The sequence below is a fragment of the Caenorhabditis briggsae genome (assembly GCF_000004555.2).
Source record: "Caenorhabditis briggsae complete genome, chrI, whole genome shotgun sequence".
NCBI classification, from domain to species: Eukaryota; Metazoa; Nematoda; class Chromadorea; order Rhabditida; family Rhabditidae; genus Caenorhabditis; species Caenorhabditis briggsae.
Window position 1 is genome coordinate 2,769,582 of NC_013489.2, and position 19,305 is coordinate 2,788,886.

The 19,305-nt window shown below is 37.6% G+C and overlaps 4 protein-coding genes and 2 non-coding genes across 6 annotated transcripts; 1 reads left to right on the plus strand and 5 right to left on the minus strand.

The window, feature by feature from the left end:
• Nucleotides 1-8,148: 8,148 nt before the first annotated feature.
• On the minus strand, nucleotides 8,149-10,577 carry CBG22193 (the record flags this gene model as incomplete). Its single annotated transcript, XM_002638911.1, has 6 exons — nucleotides 8,149-8,273; nucleotides 8,712-8,895; nucleotides 8,947-9,054; nucleotides 9,113-9,348; nucleotides 10,000-10,182; nucleotides 10,493-10,577. The coding sequence occupies 6 exons, from the start codon at nucleotides 10,575-10,577 to the stop codon at nucleotides 8,149-8,151; spliced, it is 921 nt and encodes a 306-aa protein (XP_002638957.1).
• On the minus strand, nucleotides 8,381-8,452 carry CBG28714. The gene has a single exon. It is a non-coding gene (tRNA).
• Nucleotides 10,578-11,277: 700 nt separating the features above from the next.
• Cbr-ncbp-2 lies at nucleotides 11,278-12,257 on the minus strand (the record flags this gene model as incomplete). Its single annotated transcript, XM_002638912.2, has 3 exons — nucleotides 11,278-11,500; nucleotides 11,845-12,026; nucleotides 12,189-12,257. The coding sequence occupies 3 exons, from the start codon at nucleotides 12,255-12,257 to the stop codon at nucleotides 11,278-11,280; spliced, it is 474 nt and encodes a 157-aa protein (XP_002638958.2).
• A 1,533-nt stretch (nucleotides 12,258-13,790) lies between these two features.
• On the plus strand, nucleotides 13,791-14,657 carry CBG22195 (the record flags this gene model as incomplete). The annotated part of the gene is made up of 2 exons (XM_002638913.2): nucleotides 13,791-14,172; nucleotides 14,443-14,657. 2 exons carry the CDS (start codon nucleotides 13,791-13,793, stop codon nucleotides 14,655-14,657), a joined length of 597 nt encoding a protein of 198 aa, XP_002638959.2.
• On the minus strand, nucleotides 14,206-14,277 carry CBG28713. The gene has a single exon. It is a non-coding gene (tRNA).
• A 358-nt stretch (nucleotides 14,658-15,015) lies between the features above and the next one.
• CBG22197 lies at nucleotides 15,016-19,057 on the minus strand (the record flags this gene model as incomplete). Its single annotated transcript, XM_002638914.2, has 4 exons — nucleotides 15,016-15,227; nucleotides 17,057-17,587; nucleotides 17,643-17,900; nucleotides 18,838-19,057. The coding sequence occupies 4 exons, from the start codon at nucleotides 19,055-19,057 to the stop codon at nucleotides 15,016-15,018; spliced, it is 1,221 nt and encodes a 406-aa protein (XP_002638960.2).
• Nucleotides 19,058-19,305: the final 248 nt, after the last annotated feature.

Sequence of the window (19,305 nt, forward strand, 5' to 3'; positions counted from 1 at the left end):
TTCCAGCTCTGTCTTCCCCTTTTTGACTTCCTCAAAATCTCTTCTCTGAGAAAATTTATAAGCAAATTTGGCTCATTTTCAGATTCACCTAGAAATTTTCCATCCTACTTTCGATTTATTTTTTTAGCCCGACCCCTTAAGTATTTGATGTCTAGACCCCTATTTTATTTTTGTTTACTGGGCAGACATTTTTTTTTCTTTTTAATCGTGCCTAGATTTCTTTTTTAGTTACCACTATACTAAAAAAACAATGAATCTGAACATTTTTTCAGGAATCTAAACCTATATAAATGTTTTTAAAAAATTTGAAAATTTGGAAATCCTGAAATCCTGAAAATTTTCAATTAAAAGTTTCCTAAATTCCTAAATTCGGAAAATCATAGAAATTCCAAAGATCCTAAAACGCCCGAGATTCACCAAACTGTCAGAAATCACATTATTGTGAGTTCTAGAGATTCTTCACACACAAGTATGTGAGAGATATCAAAGTTTTGTCAACTGAAAAATTTTGATCACAATATCACCAATATTTTATCAGTCGACTCATTGTTAATATCTCTCATAGGAACCGAGATAATTGAGCTCAAATTTGTCAGTGTGGGGCCCTTCTATTACAGGTTAGGTCATTCTTTTTGGAAAAGTTGCAAAAATGGAATTTTCAGCACTATTCTGCCACCTTTTAAGCTCCACCCATCGCAACGCTGCGGCGCGCTTTTTCAGATTTTCGAATTTCTTTTCAAAAGCATGGAGAACTTTTAGATGTTTTGAAAGAGAATACATTTCTAAATGTCGGGAAGCTTGAATTTTTCAAGATTAAATGCAAAAATATGAGAAACTTTGAAAGCGCGCCGCAGGGTTGCAGTGGGCGGAGCTTAGCATTTTGAGCGACTAACGAATATGACCTAGAAAAAATAAGTGAAAAGTGAATGGGTAAACTGGTAGTGGAAAAGGTACTTCACGGAAAAAAAGTGAATGAGAATAATCTAAAGGCGGGAAATTTGAAAAAAAACTGGGACAAGGACTGGAAAATTGAATGGAAGAGAGAACGGGGTATGAATGAATGGGATAAGGAGGGGAAGAATATAGGCTATGAGGAAAAACAGAACAATTTGGAAAGTTCCGGATTTTGGAGAATTTGAGAAATCCGAATTTTTGGAATTTTCTTTAATTTTCAAATTTGGAATTCCTTATAACTTCAGAAACTAGAAAAAACCGGAAATTCAAATTTTCAGATTTCCCAAAATTTCGAAATTCCGAAATTCTCAATTTCTTCAAACCAATCTCAAACCAATCTCAAACCAATCTTTCAAACATATTTTCAGAATTCTGCAGAATTTTCTGGAATTTTGAAAAAAAAGATTCTGGAACTTTTTCAGAAATTTTCAGGTATTTCGTGAATAATTTTTGGAATCACTCGAAACTTCAGATTTTCAGAATTTCAACAAAAAAAAAGAATTGCAGAGTTTCCAATTTTTAAAGATCTTCTAAATTTTTTGAATTTCAAACTTTTCAGAAATTTCATATCTTCGAGTTTTCAAAATTTTTAGAATTTCTGGGCCCGAAATTTTTTCCCGAATATTTGAACTTTCAAAATATTGATTTTTTGATTTTCCTGGAATTTTTGGAATTTTCAAAATTTTAAAGATCACAAAATTTCAGAAACACGACAGAATTTCGGGTAGGGATTTTCATATTTCAAAAGTTCTTAATTTTAAAAATTATGGAACATTGAAAAATTCAAAAAGTTCTAATTTTCAGATTTTATTTTTTTTCAATATTTTAAAATTTTTGAAATCTCTTATTTTTTCAACTACGCCTATTAAAGTCTCAAACATTCGAACAAGCTCAAAATTCAAATAATCTCGACTTTTCGTTTTTTTTTCTCCCGATTCCGGAAAAAACAATTTCATCGCCTCTATCTTTTTTTATCACCTTTCAGGTACAAAGAATATCGACAAAAATTTGAAAAAAAAACGTTTTTTTTCTGGGTACGAAGAACAAGTTTCAATGGAAAAATCCATAAAATAGTGATAAGATTAACCGGTTTTTCTTATCATGTTAAAACTGGGAAATTTTCGAAAAACTATTTTTCATGCTTTGATTGTTTTTGTAAAATAGAGACTTCAGAATAGAGAAAAAAATCATTTTCAGTCAAAATTTCGGATTCTATGTCCTCAAATTTGGTTTCCTCTTTTGTGGCCTAGAAAAATCCGAAAGCTAGGCCACCAAATTCAACATTTGGGTTTCTAGGCCATGATAGTTCAAGATTCGGTCTTTCTGACTGGATTGTCTGAAATTTTTCAGTTTCAGATAAGAAGCAAAAAGTTAAAAAAAATTATTGTGTCACAAAAAATTTTAATGAGTTCCAGAGAATGAGAGAGATAGAGAACTAGAGAAAAAGGTAACAAACTTCTGGAAATTATTTTACTTTCTTCTAGGAGAATTTCAGATGAGTTTCAGGTGAAATTACTCAAGGATATATGGCCTAGGAAAACAAAGGGATGGCCTAGAAAAAAGGGAATTCTAAAAATTCAGATTTTTAGAAAAGGAGGGTTAAAGGAAGGATCTAAATAAGAGAACTATTTCAGATTGATTCCTAAAAATGATTTAAACAATATCTCTAATAAATTTGGTGCCTTTTCAAAAAAGTTGATAATCAAATTATCAGAAGCCGAAAAGAGAGTGACCATCACTCTCATTTCATTACCAGCTGGTCACCATGTGACAGTGAGAGACAGAGAGACGCAGAGAGAAAACAGTCATTCTGTTATCATCTAGCCAAATCACTCTTCACTTGTTTGTGACATGTTATAATGATAGAGAGAGAGAGAGAGAGGCATCATTTTATTGTTTTTGGGTGAATCGCATAGATAACGAAGCGACCACTGCCACGTGAGAAGGTAGATGAGGTCAAGTTGGGTTAGAAATTCCTCCTCGATCTTTATCTAAAATTTTCAAGGTTGTTACTCATAATCTATAAAATTCTTAATATTGTACCTCTTACAAAGCGCTACCCTACACTTGGACTTTGAGCTCAATTACCTCGTCTCCTATAAGAGATAACTAAAATCTGTTAACTGATAAAATGTTTGTTATCAAATTTTCTACGTTTAATCAGTTTTCAAGTTTTTGATATCATTCACAGAAATCGAGATAATTGAGCTCAAAGCGCAAGCATAGTGGTGGCGCAACCAACGGCGCCGACCTCGTAGCTCAATAGCAGCGCTCACTTTGAGTCTAATTATCTCGGTTCCTATTAGAGATATCAAAAAGTGGTCAAGTATTAAAATGTAGCTGATATTATAACAAACATTTTATCAGTTTTCAAATTTTTGATATTTCTTATAGGAATTGAGATAATTGAGCTCAAAGCGCAAGCATATGGTGTTGGCGTGCTATTAAAGGGAGACGTATGGTATAATTTCAAGAGTACTGTCGTTAGGAGTAAAGGTGTACTGTAATTTTAGTTGAAAAAAACTATAACTTGACAACCGAAAATTTTGAAATTTTGAAAATCTATTTTTCTAAATCTTCCAGAACATTCTACACACTCCAATCGCAAAAAAAATGGCGGCCTTATATTATAAAAATGCCAATTTGGTTCATTTTTTAGCTAGGAATTGGCTATTGGAGTTTCTAGACACATTCATTTATTGGGTTCTTTTTTTTGAATAATGGGGCTAGACCGAAAAATGAGAAAATAGAAAAAGCGAAACAAAAAATCTGGGTAATGGAGAAACTGGAAATTCAGAAAAAAAAGTTGGAAATTTTAAAGGTTTTCAATGTTTTTGAATTTCTTAATTAATTCTTTCAATATTCTGAATTTCTCGAAATACTGGAATTTTGGAATATCTAAAACTCATAGGTTTTACTATTATAAAATCTAGTTTTCTCAAAAGTTTAGGATCTTTAAAGGTGGGGGGACATGAGATTTTTCGTAGGATTTTTATAGCCAGAATATGCATTCTACCGGGGCGGTGTACAACGCTTAATGTCACTCTGCGTACAGCTGTCGTCCTCGCCTTTATGTATGCAATCGGGCGTGCGCTTTCTCTTTGCCCGCGTGGCTCAGCCGGTAGCGACGCCGCATCCTCAATCCTCGCCCCCACAAGTTCCACTCCACGAGGGGCATATTTAAACGGAATTTCGAGAACGTTATTTTTTCATGTCTCCCCACCTTTAAACAACGGATTTCTTGGAAGAATTTTCAGGTGGTAGCCTAAAAAAAAGGGCGTTATTGTTGTTGACGAGAACCATTGGGAAAATAATGGGGTCCATTTTGAGACTAAAAAAAGAACAACAACAACTTTTTTGCGGGAAAACAAAAACTGGAAATTTGATCTACCTAGTTTTGGGGGAAAAGTGGAAAAGTAGAGGAGGGGAAAAGAGTTTTTGAGGTAGGTAAAAATCTGAAAAACGTGAAAAAATGGGTCAAAAAGAAGCTGAAATGCTAAAATAAAAGTCAAAAAAAGAAAAAAGGGTGAGCCATTTTTTTGCTTTTTCTTTCAGATTTTACACTTTCCAAGATTTCCCAAAAAGTTCAAAAACCAAAAGAATGATTTTCCGCACCTTTAAATACCCAAAAATTTCTTGGAGCTCTCATGTGATTCATGGTTTCTTTCTCGCTTTCTCCACTTTTTTCTTTTCTTGCCTCTATTAGAAATTTAAAGGAACACACAAGAGACCAGGAAAGGGAAAAGAGCAAGAGCAGGAGAGTAGAATAAGAGCCAACAAGTACAGTTGTCCTTGGGACCATAAAAAGTGCCCGCGTACTTTTTGTTCTGTAATTTAAATTAAGTGGAAAAAGAGGAGGAAGAACGCGAGTGGTGTACTTTTCTTTGAAATTTCCATTGCAAAACTAATGGGATTGAAAAAAGACGGGGTCAAAAATTAAAACCGTTTTTCTAGATCTCAAAATTAACAATACTAGAATGTTTCACAGATTGCTGAAAAGGGAAAAACAGACCAGAAGCATTTTTTGGAATAATCGGGCTAAATATGAAAATTGAAAATCTGTGTAATTGAAAAACGGAAAATTGAGAAAACCTGAGATTTTCGAAATTTCGAACATCTCACTTTGAGCCAATTTATCTCGGCCCCTGTAAGAGGTATCAAAAAGATGCCATCTAAGAAAATGTTGGTGATTTTATGATAAAAATTTTACCAGTTGACCACTTTTTGATATTTTTCATAGGAAACGAGCTATATGGCCTCAAAGTTAATAGTCTTAATAGACAGCGGGTTTACGGTACATTGGAGTTTTTTAGGTCTCCAATTTTCAAATTTTCACAAAAATAACAACTTTGAAGATATTGAGAATTTTGAAATTAAAAACTAGGTTTAAGAAGAATCACAAGACCTAGAATGTTTTAATGTCCCAATACCATTAATAGTGGGAAAAGTAAGAAGATTCTTTAGAGTGATTTTTCCGCCACTGACCACCACCACTATTAATTAAATCCTCCTCTTCGACTTCTGCAAGACACCACCAACAACAACAACATTGATATGTTTTTGGTCCCGTTCCCTTTTTTTTGTTGTCATCTCAATGGGATAGGATAGGAGGGAAAATGAGAAAACAAGAGGAAATGAAGAGCGGAAAGAACGCATTCGGTTTGTTTGGGGTGTAAAAAGTGAATAGATGATCGGATGGATGGCATGAATAGCATAGTAGATTTTGTAGATTTTTGTTCGTTTTTGATTTGAAAAATTATTCCTGAAGATTTAGGCTAAAGTTTCTCAATATTTCAAAAAATTCTGAAATTCGAAGATTTTGAAGCTCTGAAAATTAATTAAAAAATTAATGGATTTTTCTGAAAGTTTGCCAGCATACTAAACAAATTAAGTGCTTCATTTTTGCAGTGAACAACGTTTTTGAAAAATTTGTTCCTAGAGAGATTTGCTACGTCGAAGAGGTTCGGGAGCTAGTAACGACAGCGGGGCCAAAAGACACACACACTTCCAAGTACCATATCTCTTCAAGGAAAAATCTACAACAGAGTTGTCAAATACTAAAATGAAGTTCAAGAGAAGAGCAACATTTTTCCAGTTGTCAGGTTTTTTGTAGCATCCCTCCTTGAAGAGATATGCCACGTGGAAGTAGGCACCTCTAGGCGCCGAAAAAAGCTGTCAACTACAAAAATGTAGCTCTATTTTTGATTAGTATACTTCAAAATTTTCAGAAAAATTTTAGTTGATTTTGTATCTATCCAAAAAAAAAGTCGATTTCCAAAAAAATCCAAATTTGCAAAAACAATTTTTTTTGCTAAACAAAAATAAAAATAGGCAATATTCGAGAAAGTTGTGTTAGACAGGAAAATATGTAAAATCCGGCTCAATAGAGAAAATCTGTGAAATATTGCTTACTATTCGAATTTTCGTTAATCCCTTCTAATCACGGAATTCCCAAAAGTAGAGAAAGCTTTTTATATTTTTATTCGAACTTCGAAATTTAATTGAAAAGTGCAATTTTTAGAAAAATTGGATGACATTCAGACATCCAGAAGCAGAGACAGACTTGACTGATAGTTAAAAACTTAGCGAGAATATGTGATGGCATATAACTTTTTCTGTTTGCTTACTATCTCATTTCTCGGAAAAAAAGATTTTCTGTGAAATGAGGCGGAAACTGGATTTTCGAAAAGGTATACTGTAGGTGAAAGAATACTTTTCAGAATGGCTAGACTGAAAAACATACTAACCGAACGCAGGTGGACTTTCGACTACAAAAAATTATACAAATCTAGCCAGACACAGTTTACTAAACTCTAAAATTGATATCATGTGCGATGCGGGAGAGGCTGAATCGAGTGTTCCGAATGCGCGCGTATCCTAGATGGATTCTAGGTGGGTGGGCGATGTGTGCGATATGGGTCTGATACGGTAGGCCGACTACAACACTCCGAAATCCCGGATGCGCCCATTGTTTACCGTAAATCCACACCGGCAATTTTGTCAATTTTTCGTCAATTCGAGCCTACATTTCTGGTTTTTCGATTATTCCTTCGATGTTTTTTGTGAAAAAGAGTTATGGCAGACTAAAAAATCGCTGAATTCTTGCAGAAACATGTCTTTCACTCGTTAATTGCTATGTTTTTCGCCTAAATAGGTGATATTGAGATTTTTTGATTTCACTTTGTAATTATTGTAAAAATCGTATTTTCAGGTGGAGTAAAAGGTAAGTTGGTAAGTATACAATAATTACAAAGTTTAAATTATAAAAATTTTCAATTTTTCATGTAATTTCAAAAAAGTGAAAGTGAGACATTTTTTGAACAAATGAAAAAAAAAACAATTTTTAGCGAATTTTTTCCCATTTTGTTCTGTTTTTGATTGCATATCAAATTTAAATGGAAACTGCCATAAGTCTTTTTCAAAACCAAAACATTGAGTTTCGAAAAATCAGTAATATGTCGTTCAAAATATAAAAAAATATGGAATAATAAAGGAAAAGTACGAAATCGGAAGACCTGAACAAAATCACATCACAATAGAACTTAACTGATACTTCTAGGAACCCCCAACCAACGTTTTAGTTCATTTCATCGAGTGCCAGCAAGCCAGGCGAGAAGATGCTTCGCGGCGGCGGTGTGCCCCATATGCCCCGTATATGCCCCATACCGTCCTTTCCCTGTACCCAATTCATCGGCGCGTCCTCCGTCGCCCATCCATTATGCGTATGCGCGCCCGGGACCTGTGTTACACCACGAACGCGGCGAGAGAGAAAGGAGTGGTTTGCGTAGAAAAGAAGGGCGCTGCGGGTCGACAGCTTTTCTGCGTCTCTCGCATATGCTTCAGGGAATCAGAAACTCCCAGGATCCAAAAAAAACATAAATCCTGAATAATCTAAAAAACTGCATAAAATGATGGGTTGTTTTTGTGAGGCCTCTATATATCTTCGGACAGGCGACAACTTGCTTTTTTAGCCCCGCCCACTTCTCATGGGAAGCTCCGCCCCTTTTATTGCAGTTAAGGGCCATAGATGAATCTGACAGGTGAAGGAGTTTTAAAGAATAAGGAATGTGGTTCAAAGCGGTTATTGAATTCAAAGCAGTCATTAAACCTGAAAAAAAAAACAAAAAATTCTCAAAAATATAATAATTTATTACTAAAAAAAAGCATCTAAAATATCACAGGGAGGTCCAAAAATCAATCAAAATATTTAACGACATTCTTCGCCATAATATCGCCTTCCGAAATCACAAAAGCGTGCTCACAGTCGTGCTCGTCCAGTGTGACTTGTCCGTCGCCGAGGCGCTCTCGCATTGAGTAGCCTGGAAAACAGTAAAAAATTTGTATGAATGCTGTTTAGAGCTTATTTGTATCATTAGAAATATTCAAAAGTGAAGCAAAAAGAACCAAAAAGAAGAAAATAGAGTTCTGCGTTCGGGGGGAATCGAACCCCCGTCGAATGCTTGGAAGGCATCCATGCTGACCATTACACCACGAACGCGGCGAGAGGAGAGGGAGCGGTTCGCGTATAAAACAAGGGCGCGGCGACTTACTTTCTCTGCGTCTCTCGTACGCTAAGGGTGCTTATGCGCGTTCGTGGTGTAATGTCTAGCATCTGTCTTCCAAGCGTGCGATGGGGGTTCGATTCTCATCGAGCGCAAAACTCTTTTTTATTTTTTTTTTGCTTCATTTTTAAAGGGTTCCAATGATGTAAATGTCGCTTCACAAGGGTACTAGAGCGCGTTTTCTGTCCAACCAACCATGCTCCACGGGACACCATCCATCCTTCAGCCCATAGTAGAAATGCACCATGTCTTGTTTCTCCATGAGACGCTCGTCGAGGTCCAAAACAATATCCAACTCGTCATTCGACATGTGCACAATGTTTCTGAAGACGTCAAGATGGACGAGCTCAACGGCGGCGTCTACGATTTCCGGAGGAGTCTGAAAGGCATTTGGATTTCTAGGCCATTGAAAAACTCGGCCACGGCTTACATTCGGATGTCTCAAATTGAGTCCGACCAAGAATTTTTTGACGAAACTTGGCAGATAGTCGACCCACCAACATATCGATTTTGTCAGCCAATCGTGATGGTTCAAGGTCTGAATTTTTTTTTCAAATTTGGCGCCTTTTTCGAAATTTGGGTTTTTAGCAACATACAGCCAACGTTCCCTGAAGTCTCCGCCCATTCGGTGATGTGGCCATGTTCACGATGGTGGGGAATAGTCCGACGGCTTTTGCCACGTGGAATCCTTCTAGAATCACTTCTGGAAGGATTCGCAGCATCATGTAGGAGCCGATACTGTGGCCGAGGACGTAGAGCTGCTTGCCACGTGGCAAAAGCTCTTTGCAGAAGGCGAGCTTGTGAGAAACTTGCTCTTCGAGAGAGATTCGATCTGGAGGAGGGGAAATTTTTGAGATGTTTTACGTGCTTTCGGCTTGGAAATTGCTAAAAATTTCTCTGTTTTTGTTGCTAACTGATCTGGCGCTAAATTGAAAATTTTTGAATTTTTTTTGAATTTTTCAAAAATTTTGAAATTTTCATAATTTTGAAAAAAAATTCAATTTTCGAAAAAATTTTTTTTGAAAATTTGTTTTGTCAAAATTCCGAAAATCTGTTTTTAATTGTTTTTCGAAAATTTTTTGGCATATTCAAGCGATATGAAACTAATAACACTGAATTTTTTTTTTCGATTTTCAACTGATCCGGCGCCAATTTGAAAATTTTCGAAAAAGAATTTTCAAAATTTTTTTGTTTTTTGCATTTTATTTAGTGATTAAAACCTTTAAAATCCTTTAAATTGCTTTGTTCTTATTTTTTACTGATCCGGCGCCAATTTGTAAAAATTCAAAAATCCAAAAAATGTTTTTTCAAAATTTCGAATACCTGATTTTTTCCAGTTTTTGGCATTTTATTTAGTGCTTTAAACTTAGAAAACCCTTCAAATTGCTCTGTTTTAGTTGCTAAATGATCCGGCGCCAATTTGAAAATTTCCGAAAATTTTTTTTTCAAGTTTTTGAAATTCCCGCCAAACCGAAGCTCTCACCATGATTCCGATGCTCGCCATCGGAATTCAAATGATCCGGCATTCGAACGTGATTCAGACTCGACACCGTATAGAACAGATACTCGTTCTTCTCGTTTCTCTGCGTCTCCGCATCTCTCGCCAGAAGGTTTCGGAGCACTTCTCGCCCGAAATGCGCGTAGAATCCTTCGTTTCCGGGATTTCCTATAATTGGAGAGGGCATCTGGATGCACAGATTTTTTAAAAATAAATAAATAAATTTACAGGTTTTCAGAAAATGCGATTTTATAAAAGTCAAATTTCATGAACAAAAGGCTTGAAAATCAGTTTTTTGAGAGAAATTTCTGCTTAAAATCCTCCTATTTTTCTAATTTTTCTATATTTTTGAATGTTTGAATTTTAAAAAATTTCAAAAAAATATTTTTCCAGATTTTTTTTTCAATTTTCATCACTTTTTCAGGCGTTCCTATCTGGAATTTTCTCGAAAAATCGATATTTTTCACGATTTCTCTACCTGGAATCATCAGAATCACCACGCGATTCTCATTTTCCTTGTTTGCCGGAATTTCCAGCATTTCGTCGGACAAATCCGCTCCCATGACGGACATTTTCGTCCATTTCCCAGCCACTCGGACCCATTCGACTTTTCGAAGAATTTGGGTCATCTGAAGGCGTGAAAATTCAGAATTTGGGGTAAAAAACTGGAGTTAGTATTTTGAAAAATCAAAATTCAAGGGATGCTTTCGGTTAGGGGGGGTGGCACCTTTGTACAAAAAATAGACAAAAAAAAGAAATTTTGAGAAAAAAAAAACAAAAAAATGGCTGAAAATACAAGGAATTCATTATCGAAAAGACATATTTTTAGAAAAGAAAAAAGATAAAATTAGATTTTTTCCAAATTTTCTGAAGATCGATTTTTGAATTTTTTGAAGAATCACAGAGGCCAGTGGAAGCTATTGTTGACGGTCGTTGCCACCTGGAAAAATTGGAATTTAGTGTTTTTTGGGTTTTTTAAAGCTGAAAAATAGTTTTTAAAGATGATTTTCAGCGATTTTTAGGCTGAAAATGCTGAAAATACGTTAAAAAAGCACTGAAAACAGCTGGATTTCCGCCACTTTTTTGTTTTTTTTCAGCTGATTTTTGAGCTGAAAATGGACGGAAAATCGGCATTTTAAGGTTTTCAGCAGTTCCAAAAATCACGAATTTATACGATTTGAAGCTGAGAAATTGCTGAAAACCCGTAGAAAATCACAGATTTTTGAGCTAAAAATGGATTAAAATCGACGTTTTCAGTTCTTTTCATTCCACCATACTTTTCTGAGCGATCGCTCGATTGTATCCTCCTCTCTCCGGATCGTAATCCTTTCTATACTCGTCACGAACTTGTCCACCGTGTTTGCCTCGACCATACTGACGTCCCTCGACGAATCCGGCGTCCCAATCGGCGCGAATCACACGATCGTCCATTCGAGTGTTCGAGATGTTCTGGAGAGCGAGTTCGGCGTCCTCGCGGGTGTAGTATCTGGAAATTTTAGAGATTTTCATGTTTTGATGGATTTGGGGTGGATTTGGGGCTATTTCAGACCCTTTTAGGCGTGATTTGGACCTAATTCTCGGACTATTCATGCCTGATTTTGGTCAATATTGTGCTAAGTTTATGGATACTTCTCTTTGACATCTTTCTGACAAATTTCGGACCAGTTTGAACAAATTTTAGAGCACTTTGAGCCCTTTTCAGCTCATATAGAACCGATTTCTAGTCAAATTAAAGCAATTTCAGACACTTTTCGACTATTTTCAGACAATTTTCAACTGATTTTTCCAAAACTTTGGCTTTTTTCAAACCAATTTATAGTTTTTACGCACTCGACAAAACAAAATCCACACGGCGTCTTCTTGAATCGATCGAGACCCATAATGACGCGTCGGACGTCGCCGGCACGTCCGAACAACTCGTACACTTGATCCTCTTTCGTGTAGTATGACAAATTTCCGACGTACAGTGTGCAAGAGGTGCGGAGAGCCAATTCTTGGTCGCGAACGGAGCCCTGGAAAGTAAAAAATTGTTTTTGAAGAATTTTTTCAAAAATCTCAGAATTTCGACATTTTTCATGGGTTTTCGACAATTCTGATGCTTAAAATCGAGTTTTTCAGCGCATTTAACTTCTTGATTTTTTCATTTTCATCGATTTTCGTCCTAAAATTCCTACCTGATATCTCTGATCTCTGTAGGCGCTGATATCCTTTGGCTGATCCAAAGTTCTTGGATCGAACACCATTTTTTCGCTGAAAAACGTTATTTTTTACTGGAAACAATTGAAAAAATGAGGAAAATCAATAAGAAACGAGCAACTTTTAATTCACAAGTGGGTTGAAATTAATCGAAGAAAGGCGGGATGGCGGAATGTCGTAGATGCGCGCGGTTTAGCGTAAATCCACACAACTGCGACTGGCGTGCCGTTGGCGCGTTTTCAAGAGGGGTTGATGGAAAAACAGGTCTTTTCTCGAAAACTTCAGAAACAATTGGCTGAAAACTTAAGATATCGGTGTTTTGCTTTATTTTCAAAAAAAAAAATCAGAAAAAGAAACATTTGAAACCGAGCAGAAAGAGAATGCAAACTTTGATCCAATTCATCTCGGTTCCTATAAAAGATATCAAAAAGTGGTCAACTGATAAAATGTTTTACATTTTAATAGAAATATTTCATCAGTTGACCATTTTTTGATATCTTTCTCAGAAACTGAGATAAATTGGCTCAAAATTAATAAAGAAAAAAGTCAAAAGATCGAAAACCAAAATTCCCCGTTCCCAACTCAAAATCAGTTCAAAAGACACCGCCCGTTCCCATTCCCATCTCCCCCTTTTCGATGTTCCCGTGCATAAAAGAGGGCAGATGACAGTAATTTTTTGAAAAATGTATTCTTTGATAATTTTTCTGCTATTCGGATCCATTCCAAGATGCTTGGGATCATCGGAGGCTACTGTACAGAAGTTCCTAGATCATTTCAAAGAAACCATTCGTTCAGGGAGCCAGGAGGAGATTTCAGACATGTTTTCTCCGAGTTTTGTGCTCTTCGAGTGTGATAAATCATGGGCAAAGGGTTAGTTAAACCATAGACCCCATAAATAGATCCTGAACCCCATAAATGGCTCCTAGACCCCATGAATGGATTCTAAACCCTAGAACTAGATTATAGATCCCATAGATGGGTTCTGGACCCTATTATTGGTTTCTAGACCCAAAAATGGATTCTAGACCCCATTAATGGTTTCTAGACCCCATTAATGGATCCTAGACCTCACGAATGTATCCCAGACCCCATAAAAGAATTCTAGACCACATTAATGGTTTCTAGTCCCCTTAACTGGATCCTAGACCCCATTAATTGATGCTTGACCCCATAAATGAATGCTAGACCCGATAGATAAACCCTGGACCCCATAAGTAGATTCTTGACCTCATAAATCGCTCCCTGACCTCATAAATGAATCCTAGACCTCCAGATCCTGATCATGGTCCCCATGATTATATCCTGGACCCTATGAATGGGTCCTGCACCCCATACATGGATCCTAGACTCCTCAAATGAATCCCAGACCCCATGAATGGCTCCGAGATCACATTAAAAAATTTTAGATAAATAGGGCCCCATGATTGCATTCTAGGCCTCATAAATAGATCCTAGTCTCCATATCCTGATCATGGTCACCGTGATTGGATCCAGGACTTTATAAATCGCTTCTAGACCCCATAAATGGATCTTGGACCCCATGAATGGATTCTTGACCTCATATCCTGATCCTGGTTCTCATGAAAGCCCCCAATTTTCCAGCGGACCTTCTCAAATTGCTCTCCGACCCATCCTCTCAATACACCTTCACCCTCAAATCCGCCCAACTCGTCGAACCTTACATTGAATTCAACGTGGAGATCATGGACCATGGAAAGGCTGTTTTTGAGGTCAAATCAGTCCTAAACGAATCCAAGAACCGACTGGAACGAGCGAATCAAGTTGGGTGTCGAAGGAAACGAATCTCAAGATCAGTGCCAGAACCAGTTGAAATGGATCCAGTTGGAGTTCAATACGTTCGGGAACTCAATGGAGCAGTCCGTGCTGGAAATGAGCAATTGATTTCTGTGCTTCTAGCGCCGAGTTTTGTTTTTAAGGGGTGCAAAAAGACTTATGATAGAGGTAAAAAGAAGTAAAAAGAAGAAAAAAGAGTTCTGCGTTCGGGGGGAATCGAACCCCCGTCGAATGCTTGGAAGGCATCCATGCTGACCATTACACCACGAACGCGGCGAGAGAAGAGGGAGTGGTTTGCGTAGAAAAGAAGGGCGCGGCAGCTTCTTTTCTCTGCGTCTCTCGTGGTGTAATGGTTATCATGGATGCATTCAAGGGAGTTCGATTTCCTTTTTTTCGATCTGCCTATCAGAAACATCATATCAGAACCCGTTTTTTTAGCGAAATTCCTGGATCTCCTTTTCAAGCACCGCGGAAATTCGAAATTCTTCATCGCTATCGTCGCTACCGAAAACAATGGCCAGAAGATTAAAATGATCAGTGGAGAAGTCGGAAACCCATACAAATCCATTAAAGGGACATTTGACAAGCAAATGAATCGGATGGAGAGTGCCGAGGAGGCATTCTGTAAGGAATACCAGAAGAGAGAATTTTAATTTCCGATTTAATGGATATTTGTTAAAATAAAGATGTTAATTTTGCATAAATTAGCGATCTGTCATTAATAGTTTTGGAAATAAACAATGTAAAAAATATTTAAAAATAAGAAAACCGAAGCGGGTTCGTACCCCTGCTCTGCAGCTTACAATCCTATCACTCTTCCACCGTGTCACGCGCTCAATCTTTTTCTTATTGGTTATTCAGCAACGCCCTCCCATATGAGAGAGTGGGAGGGCGCTGCTCAATCCAACCTTGACTTAAAAGGTTCCCTTGTTAGAACAGACCCCGAATTCCATCAATGCTCAATATTTTTATTTAAAACCGAAAATGTATCATTGAAACGGATTCGGTTTCTCATACTCGCCCCTTAGAGCAATACGGTACACTTCCTCTCTCCAACTTCTCGGTACTTTTGTTCCAAACAAAGTCAGCCACCCAATTAGATCCACCGATTCCAGAAGTTGTAACTCTATAGCTATAAGTGTTTCCATGATCTTCATATGAATCCGAAGTGAATGAGAATTTGGTTCCTGTTGGGATTTTGAGAAGAATGGAGGCGATTTGGTCTGGAAAATTGGTTATTTCTTTTGAACCTTTGAAGCTCCATAACTTGGCTGAAACTTTATATTTTTCAACATAAAACCATGTAGGATTTGAGAAGAGCTACAAAATAATATAAAATATGTCTATCTTTGGTTTTCAGGGTTTCGGGTAGGAAGCTTCAAAGTAAGGATCATAGGTGTCGTCTCTACTTGAACTTTGATCTGAATTATCTCGGGTACTTTCAAAGTAATTAAAATTTTGCCAACTAATAAAATGTTGGTGATAACAAGATAAACATTTTATTAGTTGACCACTTTTTGATATCTTTGACTGGGATCGAGTTACTTGAGCTCAAAGTTGACAATTTGGGTGGGCTTATTAGGTTGGCGGGAAAGTCTTTGTCACTTTTTCAATAGTTTGTTTCTCAAAGAAAAAATAACCGAATAATTAATTATATTGTCCATCATTATCAACAACATGTCTCCAACGTTCCCTCAATTTATGGATTCCATTGCGGTAGAATCCAGCCGGGCGTGAGGCAAAGTATTGTTTGAGTGCCGCTTCGACCGCTCCACGGGAATTGAAGCTTCTTCCTTCGAAGGCACGTGTCATATCGCCAAATAACCAATAGTCGGAAGGAGCAAGATCAGGAGAATACGGGGGGTGAGGGAGAACATTCCATCCATATCCCATCAGCTCCTGCTTCACTTGTTTCGAAACATGTGGGCGAGCGTTATCATGTTGATAGTACACTTTCTTGTCTTTCAGGGCCGAACGGTCGACTGCTTTCTTGAGGTTTCGTAGTTGAGTAGTGTGAGGTCTCCAGTTATTGTTTTGCCCTCGGGCAGAAGTTCCCAGTAGATGGGGCCGTCCACTCCCCACCACACAGAGAGCATAACTTTTTTCGGATGAAGGTCGGGTTTGGGGACATCCTGTGGGCTCTCTCCTTCTCCAACCCACTGGGATTTCCTGTGGTGATTATCGTAGAAGACCCACTTCTCATCTCCGGTTATTAGCCGGTCCAGCCATCGATCGCCCGCGTGGAGAGTGAGAAGAGTAATCGAATCGTCGACTCGGCGGTCAAGGTTGGCTTGAGTCAGGTGATGAGGTATGAATCGACCAAAAAGTTTTCTCATTCCAAGAGACTTCAAACCTTCAAGGACTGTGCTATGGTGAACTCCGAATGTGACAGCTAGTTCACGGCTAGATTGAAATGGATCCGATTGCAATGCGTGCTTCAGCTTGTCCAAATCCAACTCACGGGGTCTCCCAGAGCGATCCTTTTCATCGAGCGAGAAGTCATCTTTTTCGAAACGATGGAACCAATTGCGAATAGTATTGTAGTGAGGGGCATGTGTGTTGTACACATTCTTCAAGAAAGTTTCCGAATCCTTCATCGTGGTGTGAGATAGGAAGAGGTAAATCAAAACATGTCTGATGTGAATAGCAGTGGGAACAAACATATCGTTTCAATTACAGATGAGGAGCAGGGAAGGAAATGGGGACTTGTTTATATGGAAGGTTCTTATCACCTTGTTATTCACTAGAGTCGATATCATACACAGCCTCCATATACGAGAACAGTGATTAAACAAACAGAGTGACAAAGACTTTCCCGCCAACCTAATAGATGAAATACGGTAATCCTTACTTTGACGTTTCCTAACCGGAACCCTGAAAAGTAAAGTTAGACAAATTTACAACCACTTTGTAGCCCTTTTCTACTCCTACCTTTTGCATTTAATTTTTTAAGAATATGTAAAGTTTTAACAAAGTTATGAGTCTCTGAAAGGGTCTTAAGGTTTCAGGTCCAGAAGGGGTTATGGACCGAATTCATTAAGATCCCACTCACCTCTGTTATAGGTCGCTTTGCATCCTCGGAACTCAAAGTCCATTTCAAACAAATTCACAATTTTGTACACATCTTTCATCTCAATAGTCCTTCTAACCCTCTCCAAAAACGCTGTCAAAACTTCGGATGGATCATCGAAAGCGGCGAATTTTCGACTTGGACAACTGGGTTGTCTTCCGGAGCCGAGTCTCCAGAAGCTTCCAATATTATCTCGAATCAGAATAAACTCTGCAACGACGTCTTCTGAACCGATTCCTCTGACGACTACAGTATACTGAATATCGACGTTGTAGTTGATGAAATGAGAAGAGTTGAAGTGAACTTCGAGTTGAGAAGTGGCAGGGGAGTAGAGAAGCGTTTGGATTACGGTAACCTTATCATAGTGTCCTTTACACCCATAAAATTTGAATTCATCCAAGAACAATTGCTCCAGTTTATGCTTCTTTTTTGAATTTATCGCTTCATCCATTCGTTGTAAAAATCGCTCGACAACGAGATGAGAAGAGTCATCAGATGGTGGGAGGTAGGATTCTAAAAATGATGTAAGTCAGAAGGGCTAATGGACATTTTTTCGGCCGCAACTCACCTCTGGTATAGGTCAATTTTCTCTGGCCACTATGACAATTGTGTAGTTTTCCGTAGGCGAGTCTCCAGCCTCCAGACCGACCCCAGACGTTGATCTTATCTTGAAGCAGGACAAAGTCAGCAGTGACGTCTTCTGAACCGATGCCTCTGAGGACTACAGTAGATTTGATATAATTTCCGTTGACGAAATGAGAAGTGTTGAAGTGAATTTCAAGTTTGGAAAAGTCAGGATTGTAGAGAAGCATGTCGATTACGGTAGCTGGAATTTCAAGTTTTAAAAATCAGAGAATCCAAAATCGGAAAACAAAAAGTTAGACATATTTTATACTGTTTTGTCCAAATATGTCTTTTCCGGGACCACTGGGAGTCAAGATATGAGCGTTTGAAATTTCAAGGCTAGAGCGTAGACAACGAGACACACTGCGTCTCTAACCTCTGCACACATCTCGGCTCTCAGTCGGCTTAGAAACTTGATTTTTTCACAATTCTTCCCAGAATTCTATCAATTTTCAATTTTTTTACAAATTCAAAGATAATTGGGCTAGTAGAGGGTGGGCCAATGGTCTCCCAATGATCCTTACTTTTACGTTTCCTAAATAAAAAAATAAAAAACAAAAGTTGAACATATTTTATATCGTTTTGTAGCCCTTTCCAATTCCTACATTTCCATTCAAAAACAACTTTTCTAGAACCATTGGGAGCCGAGATACCGTAAACACTCTAATAGAACGCTACACGGGCCGTAGACTTTGAGCCAATATATCTCACTTCTTTTGAAAGATATCACAAATTTTTCAACTAATAAAATGTTTATCATGATGTTATCAACATTTTATCAGTTAACCACTTTTTGATATCTATCACAGAAAATGAGATACATTGGCTCAAGTTTGACGACTCGGGTGGCGTTCTATTAAAGTGTTTACGGTATAAGCGTTTGAAGCTTCAAGGCTAGAGCGCAGACAACGATTCACTGCGTCACTAACCTCAAACTGTATAAAATCGTATCTCGGCTCTCTGAGGAGCTAGAGAGTTAGTTTTTTGACCAATCGATAGCTCATAATTTGTTTAATTTGGGAAAAAAAATCAGTTTTCAGTTTTTCAGAAACACAAAAAGTATTGAGCTAGCTTTAGAAATGGTCTCTTGGGGTTCCCTACCGAACCTCCTGAACCTCTAGCTCAGCCTAGGAACTCACCTTTACCATATTGTCCTTCACATCCATCAAACTCGAACTCATCGTAAAACATTTGTCCCAGCTTGAATTTATCTTTCACACATATCGCCATACGCATTCGGTGCAAAAATCCCGTTGCGAAAATCATAGAAATATCCTCAGATTCTGGGAATAAGAAGGCTTCAGAGAGCCCGGGAATCCAAATCCAGAAGACGTTCAGAAGAATAAAGACGTGCTTCATTTCTTCAGGAGAATAGAATAAAAAATAGAATCAGAACTTGCCTTTTTATATGCCGAAACGAGAGATTCAAAAACCAAGAGACGGAAAAGAAAAGGCTCCAGTTCCCATCATCCACCCACGCACACAAAAATACACAAAAAATCGGTCATAATTCGATTTGTTTGAAAACTATAAAAGGAGGCCTTGGCATCCGAAAAGATCATTCTATCTTCAAGAAAAAGAATGGAACTCCTTCTCCTTCTCCTTCT